General features: G+C 37.1%; 1 protein-coding gene across 1 annotated transcript in view; it reads left to right on the top strand.

Moving 5' to 3' along the window:
- The window catches only part of Flt1 (fms related receptor tyrosine kinase 1), a 175,427-nt gene that overhangs the window by 58,105 nt on the left and 96,796 nt on the right, over positions 1-20,526 (top strand). The window contains exons 7-10 of the mRNA XM_046454099.1: positions 2,171-2,345; positions 3,341-3,458; positions 5,536-5,705; positions 6,332-6,491. Coding sequence (XP_046310055.1) covers positions 2,171-2,345; positions 3,341-3,458; positions 5,536-5,705; positions 6,332-6,491 — 623 coding nt within the window. The remainder of the gene's footprint in view (positions 1-2,170; positions 2,346-3,340; positions 3,459-5,535; positions 5,706-6,331; positions 6,492-20,526) is intronic.

The raw sequence follows: 20,526 nt of genomic DNA, 5'->3' as shown, positions 1-20,526 counted from the left end.
TGAGAGAGGAATTTATCACTAAATGCCAGGCAGGGACTGTCTTTTGTAATGACAACAACAACTTTCTGGAGGCTGTTTTTGTCAGCACATTCATTTAAGGTACTGGCAGACATTCAGGCACCTGATTACAGCATGTTTGGAAAAGATACTACAACCCAGTCATCCAATATTCCATTTGTTAAGTGTCAAAGGAGCAATTCTGTCCTTCAGAAAAATGAGAAGAACGAAGCTTGAGCCTGGATCCCTTATTCAAATATAATATCCTTTCAGATAGCAATTCTTTAAAAAAAATGTGTAGATGGAAAAAGATGATAAACTGTTCAGAGAATTCTGACAGTAGTTTCCAGCCCCCAAACTGCGTATGACTTATGTGGCATATCCCAAGTATGATCATTTCTTATGTCATTCAGATTACCCAATCACAAAGCTAATTTATGATAAATTATGTATAAAAGATTAATGCATCATCCCCAAGCGATTGTTGTTTCCCATAAATATTTCTTGCCATGGAAATGGAATCATTCAGCATCAAGATGCAATAAGCACCCTATAGGGATACAGGGACTTAGGAGTCATAAACTATTTTCTAGAAAATAATATTGTTTCATTTAAATTAAAATACTATGACTTGTAGCAAGATTTTATGGGTTTTGATAAAAATCAAATATTCTCAATAAATGCCAAGAGGGAAGAAACTTTTTTATCTTGGTAGTGTTGCTGATTTAATTTAAGAGTATTGATAGTACTTCCATTGAATGCCAGAAATCTAAAATGGTATTGTCCAATGGAATTTTCTGTGGTGGAAATATATTATACCTATGCTGACCAATAAAGTAACCACTAGCCACATATGACTAATGAATACTTACAGTGTGGCTAGGTGAACTTAAGAAGTGAATTTTAATTTTTATTAATTTTAATTTAAATAGCCATGTGTGACTGGTGGCTGCAGTACTGGACAAAGCAATTCCAAAACACAGGATGAACTGTTCTCCAAGGCAGAAACAATACCAATGTTATTCAAACTTGGAAAGAAAAGAATTCTCAAGCAAGCAGTAAAGCCTATGCAAACAGGCTGCAGCAGAGACTCCTCAGACTGTTAGGTTAGGAGACTAACTACTGACCTTTGATAGTGGTGACTGACTTTTCTCTCTGGTTACTATTGAGAATAAAGAAAATGGCCTGAACATGTCTGTGCCAACAGACATGAAATAAAAAGGCAGGTGAGTCGAAGTTTATTAAACAAGGCAAAGAGAAATGCTAGGCTCAAGATCCAAAGATCAGTCTGATTGGTTTTCAAAGTCTTTTTTTCCATGACCCACCCCAACCCCTACAGGAAAATGTTGATAAGAGGAAATTATATATTATGTATTTGAAAATGAAAAGGAGAAGGCACTGTGATCTTGTCTTCTCAAAACAGTGAGCAGGTCATTGCCACCAGTTTAGACTACTGTGCCTCAAGGGCTTCTTTTGGTCTTCCCTGAGATAAATGTGGGACAACACCCTCCAAATGCTGGCCAAACTTGCTTGTCCCAGTTCCATTTGCCAAGATTTTGCAGGAATTGGCAAGCAATTCTCACGAAGTGAAATAATGAAACAAGGAGTATTTTACCTTAGTAAAATACTATGTAGAACTTAGTTCTTTTCATTTCCAGTAGTAGCAAAGGAAACTTATGTAGTGATTTATTAAGAGAAACACTGTCATTAAGCCAGGTACTAAAGATAATTATTGCTCACATCTTTATGTTCCAGAGAACAGGTTACTGTTTAGAGAGGTATGTGTCCTGGAGTAAAAATACTAGATTTGTGCTCAAAAGTTCTGAGTTTCTGGCATACTTTAGCCAATGTCTCTGTGGTTTCAGTTTCTTCATGGGTAAAAGAGGCAATGATTCTGCCCATGTCACAGGGGTTGTATAAAATAACTGAGATGATACATGTGAAAGTCAATTTGAAAAATTTAAGTGCCAAATGAAGGCTGGTATGCTACATAATTGAAACACATCTAGACAGATGTAGTTTCCAAACATCTTGCTCTAGGTGGATATGGTATCCTTCTCAGAAGAAAAAAGAAGCACCTGTCAAAATAATGAACTGGGAACTGTCAAAATGCTATTACTTTAAGCATGAACAGTTACTACATATACCTTTGTTATATGTTTTCTTTCTATAGACAACTAAGAGAGCTTCTGTAAGGCAACGAATTGACCAAAGCAATTCCCATGCAAATGTGTTCTACAGTGTTCTTATTATTCACAAAGTGCAAAACAAAGACAAAGGACTTTATACTTGTCATGTGAAGAGTGGACCATCATTCAAATCTGTTAACACCTCAGTGCATATATTTGGTAAGCAATAATTCAGCATTGCCAACTCAAGTTATGCTTTCTAATCATTGTGGACTTCGAGTTCTTTAAAGGAATAAACGTTCTTTTGGCTAAGTGTCACAGTACCACAAATGAATACAACTTTGCCACAGTTTCTTCCACCCCACTGCCAAAAAGCAAATCACATTAAGTGCTCTTTAAATTTAATAATTTTGAATTGGACAAAGATTCTTTTCTTTGGAAGCTCATAATAGTTAATACCCAGATCATAAAATATTTATGAAATTCTTCATTTAGTGTTCCATATAAACAAAACAGGAAATGGTCAGCTTTACATTTCTTATCTGGGAAAATTTTCTCAAGTACTTCCATGAAATAAGGAATTAAAGGAGAAGGCACTGTGATCTTGTCTTCTCAAAGCAGTGAGGCTTGATACATTTTTTGATAAATAAACATTAGGCTTGATACATTTTTTAGAATTAGTGCTATTTTATGCCTGGTTTTATTATCATGAAATCCTAAATTTGTTGCTTAATTCCACTATGAAAATTCTGTAGAGAAAGTGCTTAAAAACCAATTTCCATCCATTGTTGAAAAGGAAAACAGTGCGAAGAACAAAAACTATGGAACAATTCTATCAAAAGCCATTTATATCCTTTTGGCTTTCTCGGTTATTTTAAAGGCCAAAGAAACTTTCTCCCATCTAACTCATATTTGCTGAGAAGATTTTTTTAGAAATATTGCCCACTTTTTTGTTACTACGATACAGATGTTTCAGATGTTTCCTGTCGCTCTGACACTGTTTTATGTCTATAGGATTTTCCACCGTTTCATTTGAAAGTATTTCATCAACTAAGGTGCTTTTAACATAGTTTATTCATTGAGCAACCACTGGGTTCACTGATTGGTGCCATCATAACTCAGCTCTCTTTAGCTTTTTATTGACTGCACCCTCCCTTAATGTTCAGGAAGGTTTTTATTACTTTCTAATGTACTTATCACTTCTCCTTTCCAAGAAAAAGCATTCATCACTGTGAAACATCGGAAACAACAGGTGCATGAAACCATAGCAGGCAAGCGGTCCTACAGGCTCTCCATGAAAGTGAAGGCATTTCCCTCACCAGAAGTTGTATGGTAGGACCATAACCATTTTCATATCAGTTTAAGACATATTTTGCAAGTAAGAAGATTCAAAAGCCCAATAACTTAAATTCCTGAAAGAAGTATCCAGAGAAAATTCTTGGGCAATGCTGGAGAGTAGAAGCTGTGTTGACTTGTGGGTGGTGGAGGGGTGGAGGACTGAAGGGGAGGGAAGAAATGCATCACGATGAAACAGGAGATGGGGGCGGGGTTATTGCTCATTTCAGCTGAGATAGTCCCTCACTGACACCAAATTTCTTCATCTCGAACCTTCCTGTGATGTCAACACTCTTTGAATGGGATGTGTTGGGCAACAACTAGGAAGCATCTTGAATGTGTAACATGCTCTATTAACTCTGAAGAAGTGGGCCCTTGTAATGAGGATGCTGAAAATAATTCTTTTATATACAGCTGGGTTGAAAGTACCAGTCTTGTTTTAGAATTAAAACAAACATTAATAGAGACAAGACATTCATTTGCAGGAGTGAGCAAATGGATTTACTTTGAAAGTTGCATATTCAGAAATTACTTAAACAGTTTTTTGTTGTTGTTAATCCTAGTACAACACTTGTTGTAAAACAGTGTGATCTATTTATAATCTGCATTTTTGGTAAATTACTTTTAAACACTAATATATTTGGTTTGTCATTACACTTTAAACAAAGGGTAAGGTATAAAGCTGATTAGGATAACAATCCATGCAATATAGAAATGGTAGCATTTTGGAATTTCCTCAACCAGAGCTAAATTACTTGGCTTTCAATATCACAGGAGTGATATATTTGTTTTCTATTTCCTTGAATATTTCATAGGGAATTTAAAAAAAAACTTTGTGTTATTTTTCTATTGCAATGGCATGAATACATAACTTTTTTGTTGTTTCATAATATCTTAAAAGGGTTAACAGTTAATCATTAAATTTTCTAGTAATTTAGAGACCAGAAGATACACCAATGCCTGAGTGTCACCTTATCTGTTCGTGCTAACTTTTTCAGTAACTAAGTAGCAAGGGCCTAAAAATAGTTCAACCCATCTTCAAAAGTACCAACCTAATGATTAGAAATAAAGCAATTCTAAAATGACCCTATAATCACAAAGTATAACTGTCATTTTAATTGCTTTGGAACTGAGCCCCACCAATAATGGGGATTTGTTTGCAAGACTGTGTAATACCAGCATGATTATAAACTGATACCATTTCCAATATTATATCTTTTTTACAGAACACAATAAACTCCTCACAGATTAAAAATGCCCACTTAAAGAACTATGCATTTAAATGAAATCCCAAAATTTTAGAGTTTTTAAAAGGGATCTCTGAAAATCACTAGAAAATCTGAAGACACTAGGCTCAACCTCTGGTCTTACAGTGTATAGTTTGCAGCAGAGCCAGGCCTGCATCCAGACCTCCTGACTTACGTCTCTACATGTAACTAGATGACATCAAGTCATTGATTCTATATTTAAAATGTTTTAAAATTCCTTTTAAGTTTATAGTTTGTTTGTTTTGTGTCTTAATAGTTCTTCCTCAGGGGAAAATACCTTGATTTCACTATAGTTTTGCTATGAAAGGGACAACTGGTGTGCCCATTTATATAGCTAATAAGAACTCCACATGAGATCACAATAGGAACGTCTATTTTTATTTTTATCTGGAGAAGTGATCTAGTTGATCTAACTTACAATGGCTCTTGTACTACTCATGGAACCTTAAGGAAAACTCTGAAAAACAAAAGCTCTGAAAAACATCTCAGATGGAATCAGAGCCTGTACCTCTGTGTTAATACTTAAATTCAAGATGGCCACCAGCATCCCTGTGGGTTCATTAAGCCACCACTTTTCTTTCTACCTTGGTTCGCTTTTTGCTCTTTGCCAATCCATATCAAGTAGTACCCAATCTATAAACAATACCTGCCTTTACTGCAATGTTGGTGAATAAATTTTTAGACCAATGTTGATAAGTCAAGGCTTGAAACTGACCAACTTGAGCTTATATACTGAAATGGCCATATTATCAAAGTGATATCAGAGAGGCTTATGAAGTGACTTACTGATCATGTTTTAACCACAGGCTAAAAGATGGGTCACCTGCAACGGAGATATCTGCTCGCTATTTGGTTCATGGCTATTCTTTAATTATCAAAGACGTAACTGCAGAGGATGCAGGGGATTATACAATCTTGCTGGGCATAAGGCAGTCAAATGTGTTTAAAAACCTCACTGCCACTCTAATTGTAAATGGTAAGTTTACAGTTTGTACATTCTTTGGGTCCTGATAAGGGGAAAATTAATGAAGATTTATCCAATTCAAAAGTCATTATAATAATGCCAAAAAAAACTTAAAATTTAATTAATTTTTGCAGTATATGGGGTTGAACCCAGGGCCTTGCACAAACTAGGCAAGAGCTCTACTGCTGAGCTAAATTCCCAGCCCTTTACATTTTATTTTTAGATAGGGTTTCAGTAAGTTGCCCAGCTTGGCCCTAGAACTTGCAATCCTCCTGCCTCAGCCTCCCAAGTAGCTGGGACTACAGGTGTGCAACACTGCACCTGGCTCAAATTTTTAAATAGTTGTTTTAAAAAACACTTCTGTACCTCTCAATTATTTCTTGTTTGCTTATCTTCCATAGGCAACATGATTTTTATAACTATAATCATAGTGTATATACCTTAGAATCAAATTATTAATGTTCTCAAACTACTTCCACTTTTTAAAAATAGACGTTTTCTTGACAGATATGAGGGCTTGTAATGTTTTTGTTTCCCTGATGTTAAAACCAGTGAGACTGCAGTCCCTTATGTAAGGTCCAGAAGAAAGTCATCAGAACAGTTCTTGACTTCTGTCCTTTTCTTCATCTCCTTTCCAGTGAAACCCCAGATTTACGAAAAGGCAGTGTCATCATTTCCAGACCCAACTCTCTACCCACTGGGCAGCAGACAAATCCTGACTTGTACCGCGTATGGAATCCCTCAACCTGTAATCACATGGTCCTGGAGCCCCTGTAACCATAATCATTCCAAAGCAAGGTAGGGACAGTTCATTTCTTAACTAGCTTTTAAATACTTTTTGCCACCTCAAATTAAGGTTAATGGATACAGTTAGGAGTTTACAGAGGAAACGTGCAGTGTATTTAAGGCAAAGGCTCTCCTTGCCTTGGAAACAGGTAGGCAAGAGCTACTCCTCTTCCTTACTTTAAGTAGTTGATTTTATGTGGTGCTAGGGATGGAACTCAGGCCTCAGGCATGCTAGGCAAACTCCCTACCACTGAGCTACACTTCCAGCCTTCTCTTTCCTACTAAACATACCTCAGCACTGGTTCATTCTTACACACGTTTCTCTAGAGTGTATAGTTAAGGAACACAGGGATATAACTAAGGTCACTTATGAGCTGTCATTTGCTCAAGTTATAACCTCAGCCCTCTTGTTTCCCAGCTGAGGATCCCCAGACATCAGCTACCCCACTGTGTCAGTTATACTGGTCTTCCCACTTTTCATTTTATCTTCATTGGACACCATTCAAGATCTTTCCAACACTGATGATCAACTGTTTCTTACTTTGGAACTTCAGTCATGCTTTTCCATCTATCTGAAATGTACCTCTACCCACTGTCTGCCTCATAAGAAGTCCTTCTTTATCAAACCCCAAGGCTCAGCTCTTATATCACCTTCTCTGTGAACCCACCCAACTGCCTCATTTCTCCCTGAACAGTATGAAAAGCACTTTATTCACACCATTGCAAAATCAACTGATATGCACATGTTTCTCTTCCTCTGAGCTATGAATTAACTGCCCTGTATCTTTAGGGAGTGTCTGATACACAGTAGATGCTCAATGTGTATCTGCTGAATGAATACACCCCTACCCTCTGTGGACGTGCAGCATTTCCTTGCATCCTGTTGATGACTGAACCCCATTTGCTTTTTCCCATTTTTGTTTAGTCTGAAGGGATGATACCAATGATATAGTTCATGAGCGTTCATTTGAAAAACAGGAATAGAATTGATAGGTGCAACAATAAGGTATTATTGAAACTGCCCAAGAATTATCATTATGCCAAAATATTTTCTTTATTGCTTTTAACTCCACTTGCAGAGTGGGAAGACTGCTGTTTTAAAAAGAAAATTAGCTTGATAAAAAGTAAACTAGGCATAATTTTAGCATAAACAGATAGAAGAGGCTATTTAACTTTCTAGATTCTTCCCGCAACTCCCAACTCTTCATTTTGTGTCTTAATCCTTTGTTTAGGGCGTAGCAATAGTGGAAAATTACTAGTGAGTTACGGAATTCCTGAGAAGTAGCTATTTCCACACATATCTGATTTCTCATTTGAGTGTCATTTTCTAAAAAGAGAAGTATAGAGAACTTGAAAGTCTTTAATACCCTCTTTACCACTATAGATATTTCACTCAAAATACAGTGAGATCTGATAAGACCTTGTATTATTTTGCTAAGTGAAGGTAGGAACCCCTATTTATAGACTCTTTCTCATAATGCTTTGATATATGTGCTGACCTAACATGCAAATACATTTAAAATAACTAAAAACTTGACGTTAATAGGATAAAAGTATATAGTTGAATTTTTATGGAATAACAGTCTTTTATAGATATTTTAATTTTTTGTTTTAGAATTGAAAATTTAAATTTAATATCAATTGAATTTTAGTTGCAACTATTAAAAAATAACAAGGAGTGACATAAGTAATTTGAGGTTGCATGATGCTGATAAATTATGATTTGGAGAATGATAGGAGCTGAAGTAAAACTTTGTGAAAATTAGCACTCTTTTTAATTTCTTTGTGGTATATGGGATTTTTCCTCCTGTTTCATGGAATACTACTCACCAAGGCCTGAGAAGACATCTTATTCCTTTTAGAATTCTTCCAAGACTCAGAGCATAGCCTTAAATATTTGTTGGGCATTTGAATTATTCTATTAAAATCATTCACTTTTTGCTACTCACAGGACAGATCAGAAATGAAACCTTTAAGTGTTTTCATGCTGGAGATAATTCATTTCTTCAATATGTTGTTGTTTCAAATTATCTGCCAAAACTGTGCACATCCAGAAGCAGCTTTTATTCTTTAGTGAGTGTATACCAATGGAACAGCTTACCTGCACAGGCCCAGGTTTGGTGCTGGGTGGTCAAATTAGTGTACTTAGAAATATTTCTGAAATGTATACAAGATCATTGTACCCTAGGAAACTAATAAAACAACTCTATTTCACCCTGTCAGAAAGATAAAAACTAACATTTATAGATAAATGAAGCCCTCTTTAATTACTAAAATTTCTCAACTATGTCTTTATATAAATGTTTTTATATACTAGATTAACTTAGGAATTTTCATTACTGACATAAAAAAGGAATGTTCTGTAACACTTTTGAGTTGTATAGTAATATATCTGCATAGTGATACATATGGTTGATCTTCAAAGGAGATTGAGCAACTAATGCTTATACATTGCTCATAAATATGTAGACTGATTCTTAGTGTTAAAATTTGAGAGTCAACCAGGTGTAGTGGCACACACCTGTAACCTCAGTAACTCAGGAGGCTGAGGCAGGAGGATTACAAAGTTGAGGCCAGCCTCAGCAACTCAGCAAAGCCCTAAACAACTTATAGAGATCCTGTCTCAAAATTTTAAAAAAAAAAAAAAAAAAATGGCTAGGGATGTGGTTCAGTGCTAAAAGTCCTCTGGGTTCAATCCCAAGTACCAATAAATTAACTTGAGACTCCAGTTAAAGGGCAACTCTATATATTGCCACAGGTTTTTTGTTTTTATTTAGTTGGTTTTCTTAGTACTAGGGATTGAACCCAGGGATTGATGAATGCTAGGCAAATGCTAGGCAAGTGCTCTACCATTGAACTCTATCCCCATCCCTATTTTTTTTTTTTTTTTTTAACTTTGAGACAGGGTCTTACTAAATTGCCCAGGCTGGCTTTGAACTCATCATCCTCCTCCTATTTCAGCCTCCCAAATAGCTGGGATTATAGGCAGGTACCACAGTACCATAGCAGTTTAATTTTTGAGGACACATTATATTTATTTTAAATAGCCCAAAATTAATTGACTTAACATGGTCAGCTACTTTACGTATTTAGGTTTTAAAAAAAAGGACCAAATTTAGATTATCTTTCCTGGAGTCTGATAAATATGTAAATGTATTTAAAATTATCAGAACTATTGCTCAACTAGAAATTTCCTCCTTTTTAAAAAGAAGTAGTAAAATGTTTTATGTAAATGACTTGTTTTAATGAAGTAATACTGTGGTTTTGCCTACAATTCATTCTTACACAATATGTATAAGAAGCTATGATGTGGTGTTGCTTGGTAGAGTGACTATAGATAACAATTATGTACTGAATATCTCATCAGAAAGGATATTGAAAGTTTTCCCCATGAAATGATAAGTTATTGAGGAGACAGGTATGCTTATCCTGATTTAAACATTCCACAATGCACACATATTTCAAAACATCATATAGTATGCCAGTGTTATATATAATTTATAGATTTTTATGTATCAAGTTTTCAAAAGCCATTAGGAATAAAAGGGAGAAAAAGATGGTTATTTTAAATTCACACAGCTAACGAACCAAGAAGAAATAAACTGTACTCTTTCTGTGATTTTTACGTTTCTGTGTATTTGGGTGTTAAGTTGGTAAGAGAACTAGGAAATTTCTTTTAAATGTTTACTGATATTAAAATAGGTTACCAAGACTGAATGAGGAGTTTGGGGATTTTTCTCATCTTAACAATTGGTAGAGAGCTCTAAATAAATCTGCTAAACCTGTTCCATGTTTATCATCCACAATGATGTTAAGTTTCTAGTAGCTCTCACATGTCTAATTCACAGCTTCTGCTCATATAAAATAATTAAACACTTCACAGAGAGAATATGAGGATAAAATGAGATGAAATAAGTGGGAAAATACACAGTGCTGTGGAAATGCAAGGTTGTACTGATTGCTACCATTGAGGGGAGTACATTTCTCTAAGACCCAAGATTTCTAAGTAACTTGGAAGGAAACTTCTGCCTGCTATGGAATTTCTTATGACAGTGAGAAACTATACCAAATATTTCTGAGAAATGAACAGAAATTGTGGAAGATAATATGCACTCTTTCTCAGCTTTGAAAATGGAAATCTAGTAGGTCTGAGGGGGAAAGGCCATAGAATTCTGGAAAATATAACTTAGGACTTTTTCAGAATTAGATAAAATTAAGGAACTATAAAAAAGTTAGGCAAAAGTAACAGGAAGAATAAATTGAAGGATGCAAAGGGAGAATGAAGTAACTCTCCCAGGTCACATGGCCTACCCCATTCATTAGTTTCCCAGTCATGGGAGGAAGTGATTCTGCCCTGCATAATGGCTAAGGCTGGGGTGGGGTAGAATGGGCCTGTGGAATAGCTGCCACCAGTTCAGCCAGCCCACATTTGATTTCTGGAACTTCACATATCCCCTGCATTTTGAAGAAACAAGTAAGACTACTAAGCTTCTGGGGGGGGTGGGGTGCTGGGGTTGTGGCTCAGTGGTAGAGCGCTTGCCTAGCCACGTGAAGCACTAGGCTCGATCCACATAAAAATAAGTAAAAGGTATTGTGTCCATCTACACCTGAAAAATTAAAAAAAGATTGCAAAAAATTTAAAAAAGGGCAAGGAGGTTATTAGTCTCTAAGGGAACTAGAGACAATGTAGGATTGGAGGATAGGGGAAGATATAGAAAGGGCAGACTTGGCATCATTTGTTTATACTCTAGTTTACCAGTTCTGGTTTTCTTAGGAAGAATCTAAGAGGCTGAAAGACTGCTTTTATTCTTGTATGTCAAGGAAACCCTCAGATAAATGACTAGAGGCTTCTGAGACTGAACAGGTCTTTGAGCTCACTTTCATCTAGTCATAGGATAAGGAGTAGTCTTCTGCTGGGTCATCTTACTGGCACTCTCCATTAGCTTAGGTCACCTCCCCATTAATGTCCAGAGCTACTGGTTGTTTCTGAATTGTCTTGTCACAGTTTTTAAACTAAGGCTTAAGTCGGTGTGATGGCCATACCTGTAATCCCAGGGACTCAGGCAGCAGGGGCAGGAGGATCTCAAATTCAAGGCCAGACTGGGTAACTCAGAACCTGCCTCAAAATAAAAAAGGCTTGATGTGTTGGGCATGGTGGCGCATGCCTGTAATCCCAGCAATATGGCCCTAAGTACTTGGCGAGACCCTGTCTCAAAATAAAATATAAAGAGATGGGCATGTGGCTCAGTGGTTAAGTGACCCTTGGTTAAATCCCAGCTACACCGCCCCCCCAAAAAAGGCTGAATGTACTCCTGGGTTCAATCTCTGGTACCATACACAAAAAAAATTAATAATATAAAACTAAGGCTTGTTTTTTAAATGTTGAATGTACCTAGGTCTCTACAGAGAGATTCAAAGACTGCAGTCTTTGATTACTGCAGTTTTAGAGCAAGTGTTCTTTAGAGCATAGGCTGCCTTAATTCTGTCTCTCTATCTGTCATAAATCATATTCTGAGTAATAACACTGATCAACTGTAAGATATACCTGCAAAACAGATTAAATCAGTCCCCTCTACTGGGAAAAAATGTTAGGTTAAACTGAGTTCTTTATGAAAATCTCACTTCTTTATCCACTATCGGTGATGGCTAATGAAAATTTGTAGAGAGAAATTTCTGCTACTTAATGTTTCATTAATATTGCTCACATCATAGAAACCAGTTTTGCACATCATTGCTGTTCAATCTAAATACAATGCGATCATCTCCTCATTACACAAATATTAGGTACCAACCATATGCAAAAAATAAACACCATCTGTCTTTAACATTTCTGTTTTAATTATGTAAAATCAAATATGTTTGATAATTACTTACATATATGTGCCTGTAGAATGCCAATCACACGGTCTCAGGGCTAAAGATCAGAAATCAAATCAAGGAAATGGGTTCTATTCTTGGTGCTGTCCTTGACTTCTGTGTGACCTTGTCTGGTTACTTAATCTGTGCTTCCATTTCCCCTTCTGTAAATGGCAACTGCCGGTCCTCCCCTTTCCTCTAATACATAGCTATGAAGGAGTTAAATGAGAAAATCACTTTAAATTACATTTTCTATTTTTGAAAAAGCTTGAAATAATTTCTCAGTTGTTGTACACTGATATTTCCCTTCTGCCTTTTATAAATCATAAAGAAATTTGACCATTAACTCTGAGGATTAATGATAAATTAACAGAAAATTTCAGTTTATAAATATAAAATGCTTTCATATAAATAATAATCTGAATGAGGCCCTGGATCCCATCCTCAGCATTGCAAAAGAAAAAAAAAATACAATAGTCCCACCAGCACTGGTGTCAACCTGGACCCACTTTGCCAGCCTTTGTCCCGCAAAGGCTTTATCCTTCCCTACCCAGTTGGCTCTAAAACCTTGCTTGTTTTATTTGGTCTTTTGCCAATTAGTCCCTTCAGGATGCAGAAAATGGTGCTGGTTTCTCAACTCATGGAAAGCTTTTTCCTTTCTTATCTAAAATGGTAAATTTTCTAAGAAAAACCCAATAGACATAGATGGACCCTCAAGGAACCACTTCCAAAGCTCTATAAAGTAGGTCAGCCTGAAATCTAAAATAATTACATACTTTAGAACTTAAACAGAAAATAACGGTCCCTGCCACTCTCAATGACAATTTGATGTCCCATTTCTGAAACACTCTTCATCTGCCCCAGTAGGAAAGCACTAGTGGGGGTGTCTAGAGAAAGCTGACCACTCCAGGACTAAGTGGGATTTGCTCTTTGCTCCTGTGGGGAGGAGGGGTGGCCTAAAAAGCAGGGAAAGGCAGAGGCCTCTAGGAACTCTGAGAGCAGCTTGCCTAATTGCATTTCTCTATTGTTTACGTTAGCAAATTGGCAAGGAAAGGAAGCCCAGAATCATTAGGGATGTGTCAGGGATACATCATTTGGGAGAAACATAGTTTTGTTCATCAGTGGGGTATGTAAAATTAACAGGACAAAACCAAAACAATTGCTAATGGTAGTTAATTAGAACTGTACTCAAGGACCCAAATTTAATTGACTACCAACATGAATGTCTATTATTTTTATGCTATAACAATTTTATGTCCTGTATTTTGTTTTCTATCTACAAAATGAAAGCTTTAACGATTCAATTGAAAGTCAACATTTCCTGGGGGCAAAATGTAGGTCAGATGTCTGGAAGGAAATGGTAATTTAAGAAGACTTCTACTTTTGGAAATATGATCACTTACCTCATGTTTTAATATTTACCACGTTGTTCTTCAATATACTTACAATTTGTGTTCCTGTGTCTCTTATCATGTATTCTGTGCAGTGTGTATGGGTATGCAGGCTTGAAGCAAGCATGCTACAGAGAATTTTAATTTACCACAAACAAACCCTGAATAAAATGAGGACTTTAAAGAAGACCACTTGACCAAGGACCACTTTAGCAGAACTCTGAGCTTCAACAAAGCCAAATAAAACTGGCCATCTTATACAAGAGGCTTTCATCACAAGCCAAAAATGAATGTTCACTTACTAATGAGAAACTTCTCGCATTCTATTATGTAATTACTGGTTAGTTGAGGAAGTGCACACTGCCCAATGTGAATGTTCAGACAACAGCCCTTATTAATATTTCATACGAAGTCCTGAGAACAGAGCACAAGTTCATTTGCCAAATGCCTCTTTCCCACTTTCCTATGCTTTGTGAGATTTTCTTTTTCCCATTCTTCATAGTACTACAGTGAACCTGATGAGTAATTGTTTCTAATGAAGTAACTGTCTCCCATAATTGCTATCAAACATTTCATTATGTGTTTTAAACTAAAAGGCTGAGTCATAGGATGCTGGATTTTTTATAGAGATCTGTTCAGCAAGAGTCAGTTTAGCTTCCAGGATTAGGGACACCAGAAGACAGTAACACAATTTGGGAACACTCCTTGAGAATACTGACAGAACCTTTCCAATTTTCTTTGGCCTTAGTCACTTGCATAGCATGTGCAAAGTACAGGGTCCTACCTATAGCACTAGAAAGAGGGAGGGGGCATTTGTATTACTGAATCTAGAAACTAATGTCCTGATACAAGATCTTTAGGTAATAGAGAAATAATACATGGCATCTATAAAACAAGAACCTATGCGTGGACATCTACATTTTGTATATGTCTCCACTGACTTGGTAGGTCATTTTTCGAAATCTAGTGGAATCTAATCTGTGGGTTTAATGTAAATTCAGTGCTTTTTTAAGTGAAAAAGCAGAACATGGTGGATTGAGAAGATGCAGAGGGTGTGTAGGATTTAGACTATGGCCTCCTCAGGCAGTGCCTCATAATGAGCTTCTAGTCACTAGTCCTTGTTTCCTCACACTTTCTCCAAAAGCCTGTAGAATGTTTTGCCATCTTCAGTTCAATGGTCTGCTCAATTATAATAGCTATAATGAATTTCACCAGTATTCCCTGTCTGTTGTCCAAAGCTGTGTTCATCCCTTCACACACATTATTCCTAGTCGGTACAACCATTCTACATAATGATCATAATTTTCTCAGTTTTGCCATGAGGAAAATGAAGCTCAGAGATTTATTTCTCAGGTATTTTCAGATAATGGAATTAAAGGAGAAGAACTAAATAGGTGGCATTGCAGAAGGTGCTTTTCACTGGTGTTCCATATGAATCCTCAGAGTTGGTCACTGTGAACTCTCTAAGGACGGAGCAAAAGTCCTCTTGGGGACAGGTTTGGGAAAGCACTTGCTCATCCTATTAGGCTTGCTCTTGTCAGTAGTTAATTTGAGAACACCTGTTGAGAGCTGGGGATATAGCTCAGGGGTGAAGTGCTTTTCTCTCATGCATGAGGCCCCAGATTCAATTCTCAACGACTTCAAGAAGAGAGAGAGGGGGGATATGAATATATCCTGAAGATTCTGGAAAGTCAAATGGAAAGGGAAAGGGAAAGAGACAAAGATGTGGCAGAGTGATGCAGGGATATTTATGGATTGAAGTTTTAGAAAGGACATGCCAGAAGATTAATTTGGTTTGATCATTGTATTTGGGCTGAGAAGAAATGTGAAAACCATAATTAGAAAGGCAGATTTGAACCTGACATGAAATTTCTGGAGTGGATTCAGTCATTCCTCCCAGCTCACTTTCTCTGGCTCATGCCTGGGTTTTCTGTTATCTACAAACCAGAAGTCTACCTTGTCATTTCTTATAGACTGATGGCATTTTACAGGCTCATTACTGGTAATCTTATTCTTATGGCTCTTCAGCATGTTATCACAAGCATTGAATCTCTGAAATTCTGCCTCCCATGTCTAAAAAATCAAAGCTTTGGATTTTTACTCTGGCTTTTTAAAAATATTACATGGGCACACATGCCCTTAGGCCTTTAATGTTCCATATGCCTTGTCCTCATTGAGAATTATGTAATATGATCACTTATTGCTATATTATTGACAAATATTCCTTCGTAAATTGGAAAAGGTTTTTAAACAAGTAAAGTTAAGAAAAGTAAAAATGTGTTTTCAGAGACTATCTAGAGCCACACAGAAGATTATCCCTGGTAGAAGATGTGTGGCCTATCATTTCTATTTGTATTTTCCTTATAGATAAGTTCCTAAGCACTTCCCTATGGGACATGGTTTTATATACACTTTATATGTATTACCTCATTATCGCAGAACTTCTATGAAACAGAGACTATAATTATCACCATCACAGAGAATGCAAGGACCCTGTTGGAAAACCTATACTGGTTGACGTGTCAGAAAGACTACAAATGAGTGGCCATCATCAACCAGGCAACTGAAAGCACTTCAGCTGTCATTACAAGGGTTGTTTTCTATAATAACTGCTTAGACATTAAAATGAGTAATTTGGGGGTAAAAGCTTATGAGCCAGAAAGCAGATGTTTTAAGAAGCCTGTGTTGTGACATCAAGAGCCGATTTTAGAATGTGTTAAGATATAGAAAGGCAATAAAATCTATAGTTTAAGGACAAGGACTTAAGAGCTTAAGTCTTGGTTCTGCCTACTGCCATCTACCACCTATGGGATTCATGGCAAAAGAATCTCCTTGAGTCAGGGTTTTCTCATCTATACAAAGGACAGCACTGACATCATAAGCTTGTTTGGGGGAATTATTATTATTGTGCACCTCACACATGCTGTGTAAGGTGAATGAACCCCATCCCCAGACATGTTAGAATTAAATGAGATAATATAGGAAGTACTTAGCCCTCTGGCTGGCATAATGCAAGTGCTAAGTTTGTCTGCTGAAAGTTATCCAGTACTTTTAAATAATCTTAGGCAACCCTGGGGCTGTGTACTACAAAGCCACTTCCCTCTGAAGTGGCGTCACATATACATAATATCCTATGAAAGCTGACAATAATCTGACAACATGATTCATGGTATTAGATTAATATACTCCCAGGAAACATGCTTACATCTTTGGAGAGGGACAGGTCTTGTGACTCTGATGACTTGTTCCAAAGAAGTTAGAATAGGACCAGAAATGGTAGGTGTTTCAGATTATTTAAGAAATTAAGGGTGTTATAGTAGCCTGGATCTACTCTCACTTATGAATTCTTTCTCAGCTTTTAAGTGCTCACTGAGTCTTGTTCAGTCCATAGTAGCATATGGCTCTTGTCATTTTATTTGCCTGTTGTCTACTATATTCTAATATTTTCCCATGAAGTTGACTTGTCTCTTCAATAAACACAGACATTCCTTAATAACAGTCGAAAGTAAATCGTGTACTTTCAGGGGGAATGATTTTACACCTGAAATGAAATGTGAATGAGAAGACTTTTAAGTGGAATAAAATAGTACAAGTAATTATGAGCCAATATTTTTCCTACTCTTGGAGGAGAAGTAGAATACTGTCAGTTTTCTATTTTCCATTAGACCAGAGATACCTCTTCACATGTCAGCATCTTTGCCTAAGTTGAAATTATCCAGGTCTATCAGTTTGTCAGGAAATGATACTGCTAGGCTGAGTCTATCTAGGACCCCATCGGCGCCCGGGTCTTCATTGATATTAGTTGTTGAGAATGGATAGGCGCTGATAGTGGTGACACAGTGTTAGTTTAGGAGGTGTGTGTGAGGTCACTGGATGATCACTAGTGCCCCTTTCTTAAGCACATTTGAGATAAATGATAGATGGCAGGGTTGACACCTGACGTGAGGTTGGGTCCAGATCTAATCAGGCCATTCTTTGTCAGGATTCATTCTTCTCCTCAGGCAGTTAACTGAGCACCAGACATTCATTTCTCATCTACCCTAGGGACTGAGGTGATAATGATGAGTAAGACATAGTCCCCGTTCTCAAGTAGCTCTCAATGTAGTCAGATAACCAAATGACAACATAACTGATCTGTTTTCGATGTACCAGGCACTGTAGACGTTATACAAATTAACTCATTTGGTATCACCCTAGAATTTGCAGAAGTCAAAATGCTATTCTTTAGATTTTTTAATTTAATTATTTTCCTTCTATTTGCTCTTTAACACCTATAATAGAACTATAATAGTAGGTTGCCTCTTTGGAGTTCACAAAGCTAAGAACACATTCAGTCCCAAAGAATTTGTAGTGGTTCACAAAAAGTATAATAAATAATGAAACAACTCTGGATGAAGGAAAAAAATAAGACAATACAGAGCTGGGGCCCACATACTAGTTGTTGAGACAAGAGAAGAAACAAACATTTCCAAAATTAAGGGATCCAAAATATGAAAATATGTCAAAAGAAGTACAAGGCTTCAGTGTTTTGACATCCAAGAGAAATGACTTCTCTCACATTCTTTGGGACACAAACTCCTCAACCATGTGGATGTATAGGACTGGTAACTCTGACATCCCTTGGTATTGCCAATGGCAGAACATCAAAGCAGAATTTATTAAAAGTGATTTTGTGGGCTGGGATCCAGGACAAATTTCAGAATGATTCAAGTAATCAAAAAGTCTACAAGTCCTCTGAACAATTTTCTATGACTCTGATTCTCATAACTGGGCTTTTGCTATCCAGAGTTACATATCTAGAAAATTATAAAACCACCATTTGAACTCAGATCTGATATCTTAAGATCTGTTCTTTTTGCTAAATTGTGGTTTCCCCATCTCCAACCCTGAAGACTTTCTGGACATTTCTATCCACTCTCTAGTAAATAAGCCACTATCTTCCTTTTTAGAAGAATAAAATACAGTAGTAGTTTGAAATATTCTTCACTGAGTGATTGGAGATAATATCTTAAACTCTTTCCTGAATATGTTGAAGGATATAATTTGTAGCCACTCCTAACATTTCCCTAAAGATTTCTTATTTATCAAACCACTCTTCCTTAGCTGGCCAGCCAGTCCTTTACTGAGAAAAATGAGTGAACAAAATCGATGTTCTCTTTGAGGCTCCTCTCCTCCTTGGGTGTAACCAAGTAACTGTCCACCTTTTCAGCTTCCCAGTCACCCAGGTATAGGGCTGAAGATACTCTGGGCCCTGGCTGAGATTTTTTATATACTAGATAGGAAAGGTGGGGAGAGGGGAACGCCAGAGCTCACACTAGAAGTGGAGGTGAGAGAGGAGGAAAGGAAGCAGAGACTGATAGACAGGCCTTATTCCAAGTGAATGGACCATAGGCCCTCGAGAGCAGGAAGCAGCATAAGCCAAGGCACTCACGGAAAAGCTCTTATCTAAACAGAGGTGGCCCAGGGTGCTGGATCCCCTCCACCATTGTCCAAGAAGCTGACCCAAAACCTACAATCCCTGAAACGCTTCTCCAATGCTGCTTCGCCACCCCCACTGAGAAAAGAAGAAATTTTCAGTATGGTCTCCAGGGCGTCACTAGGTCTCTAATTGCACAAGAAAGTCATTCCTCCAGAGTACCCTCAGCCTGACCTTGTGACCACCCTGAAGACCCTGGCCCTCTTCCTGAAGCAAAAGGAGCAGGAACCATTCTATACAAACATTCCTTTCAACCCTAGGCCTTTTTCTGCCAGCATCCTCTCCTCTATATTGTTTTATTTGTTTTAACAGAATGCGAGAGGTGGGGAAAAGATAGTGTTTGCAGATTCTATCAATCTGATGGCTCAGACACACTATCGCTAATGTTCTGACACAACACGCACGGTAGCAGAGGAATGTTTACATCAGGCCCTTCTGCAGGATGGTGCACCATAATGCAGAGCCAGCCCTGGTCTTGCCCTCTGGTAAGCTTCCAGGTGGTCTTTCTTTTCCTATCAGTTTTTTTTTTAAAGGACATTTTATAGTCTTGATTTGCTCTTTATTACTGTTCTAGCCTTTGTTTCTTAATTTGAAATGATTCAATATTCTTTACAAACAGATTCTAATCACAGTTAGCTCGTGCAGTAAAATCCCATTAAACAGATAAGTAGAGTACCCAGCTTTTATCATCCAAAAAGAAAAAAAAAAGATTATTCTCTATCTTGGGATGCTATTGAATTTTATAGAGCCTCCTCCCTGCCCCCCCCCCAATTAAATGGGCTTTAAGTAGACACTGAAAATACTCTCCCTCCCTCCCCCTCTCTCTCTCTCTCTCTCTCTCTCTCTCTCATTCATTCCCAGGCAGTGGCTCAGGCAATAGGCAGCCATTGGATGTAGGAGTACTCAGTTCAGCCCTGCCCTCTCCACCTCTATTCCAGAGGTGCTCTTTAAAGTACAAAAGTTTATAATAAAGCAGGTGAGTTCATCCTAGAATAGCCAATAGGTGATGCAGACAAAAGTAAGTTCCCAGGAAAAGAAAAAGATTGATAAAAATTAGCTTATTTTGTTGCAAGATTTTTAAAAATGATAAATAAAATCTGTCAGCCAGTAAAAGGCAAAAAGTTCCCATAATTTTTTCATCAAAGTATATTTATGACCTAAACTAAAGAAATTTTATGTCAAAATGTAATTATGAATAATTCCTCTACCACCTTCCTTTCATCCATGTCTGCCAAAGGACTAGGTACATCTTCCTCTTGAAAATTAAAATTTTTCTCAGAGTGTGTGACTTTGTGCCAGTCTGAATTCAGAGAACTCCCAGAGT

This window comes from Marmota monax, unplaced genomic scaffold, assembly GCF_021218885.2.
Source record: "Marmota monax isolate L192 unplaced genomic scaffold, Marmota_monax_Labrador192_F-V1.1 WCK01_AAM20220418_F8-fsc00011, whole genome shotgun sequence".
In the NCBI taxonomy this organism is placed as follows: Eukaryota; Metazoa; Chordata; class Mammalia; order Rodentia; family Sciuridae; genus Marmota; species Marmota monax.
The sequence above is the reverse complement of the archived record's forward strand: the minus strand, read 5'-3'. Positions and strand labels throughout refer to the sequence as shown.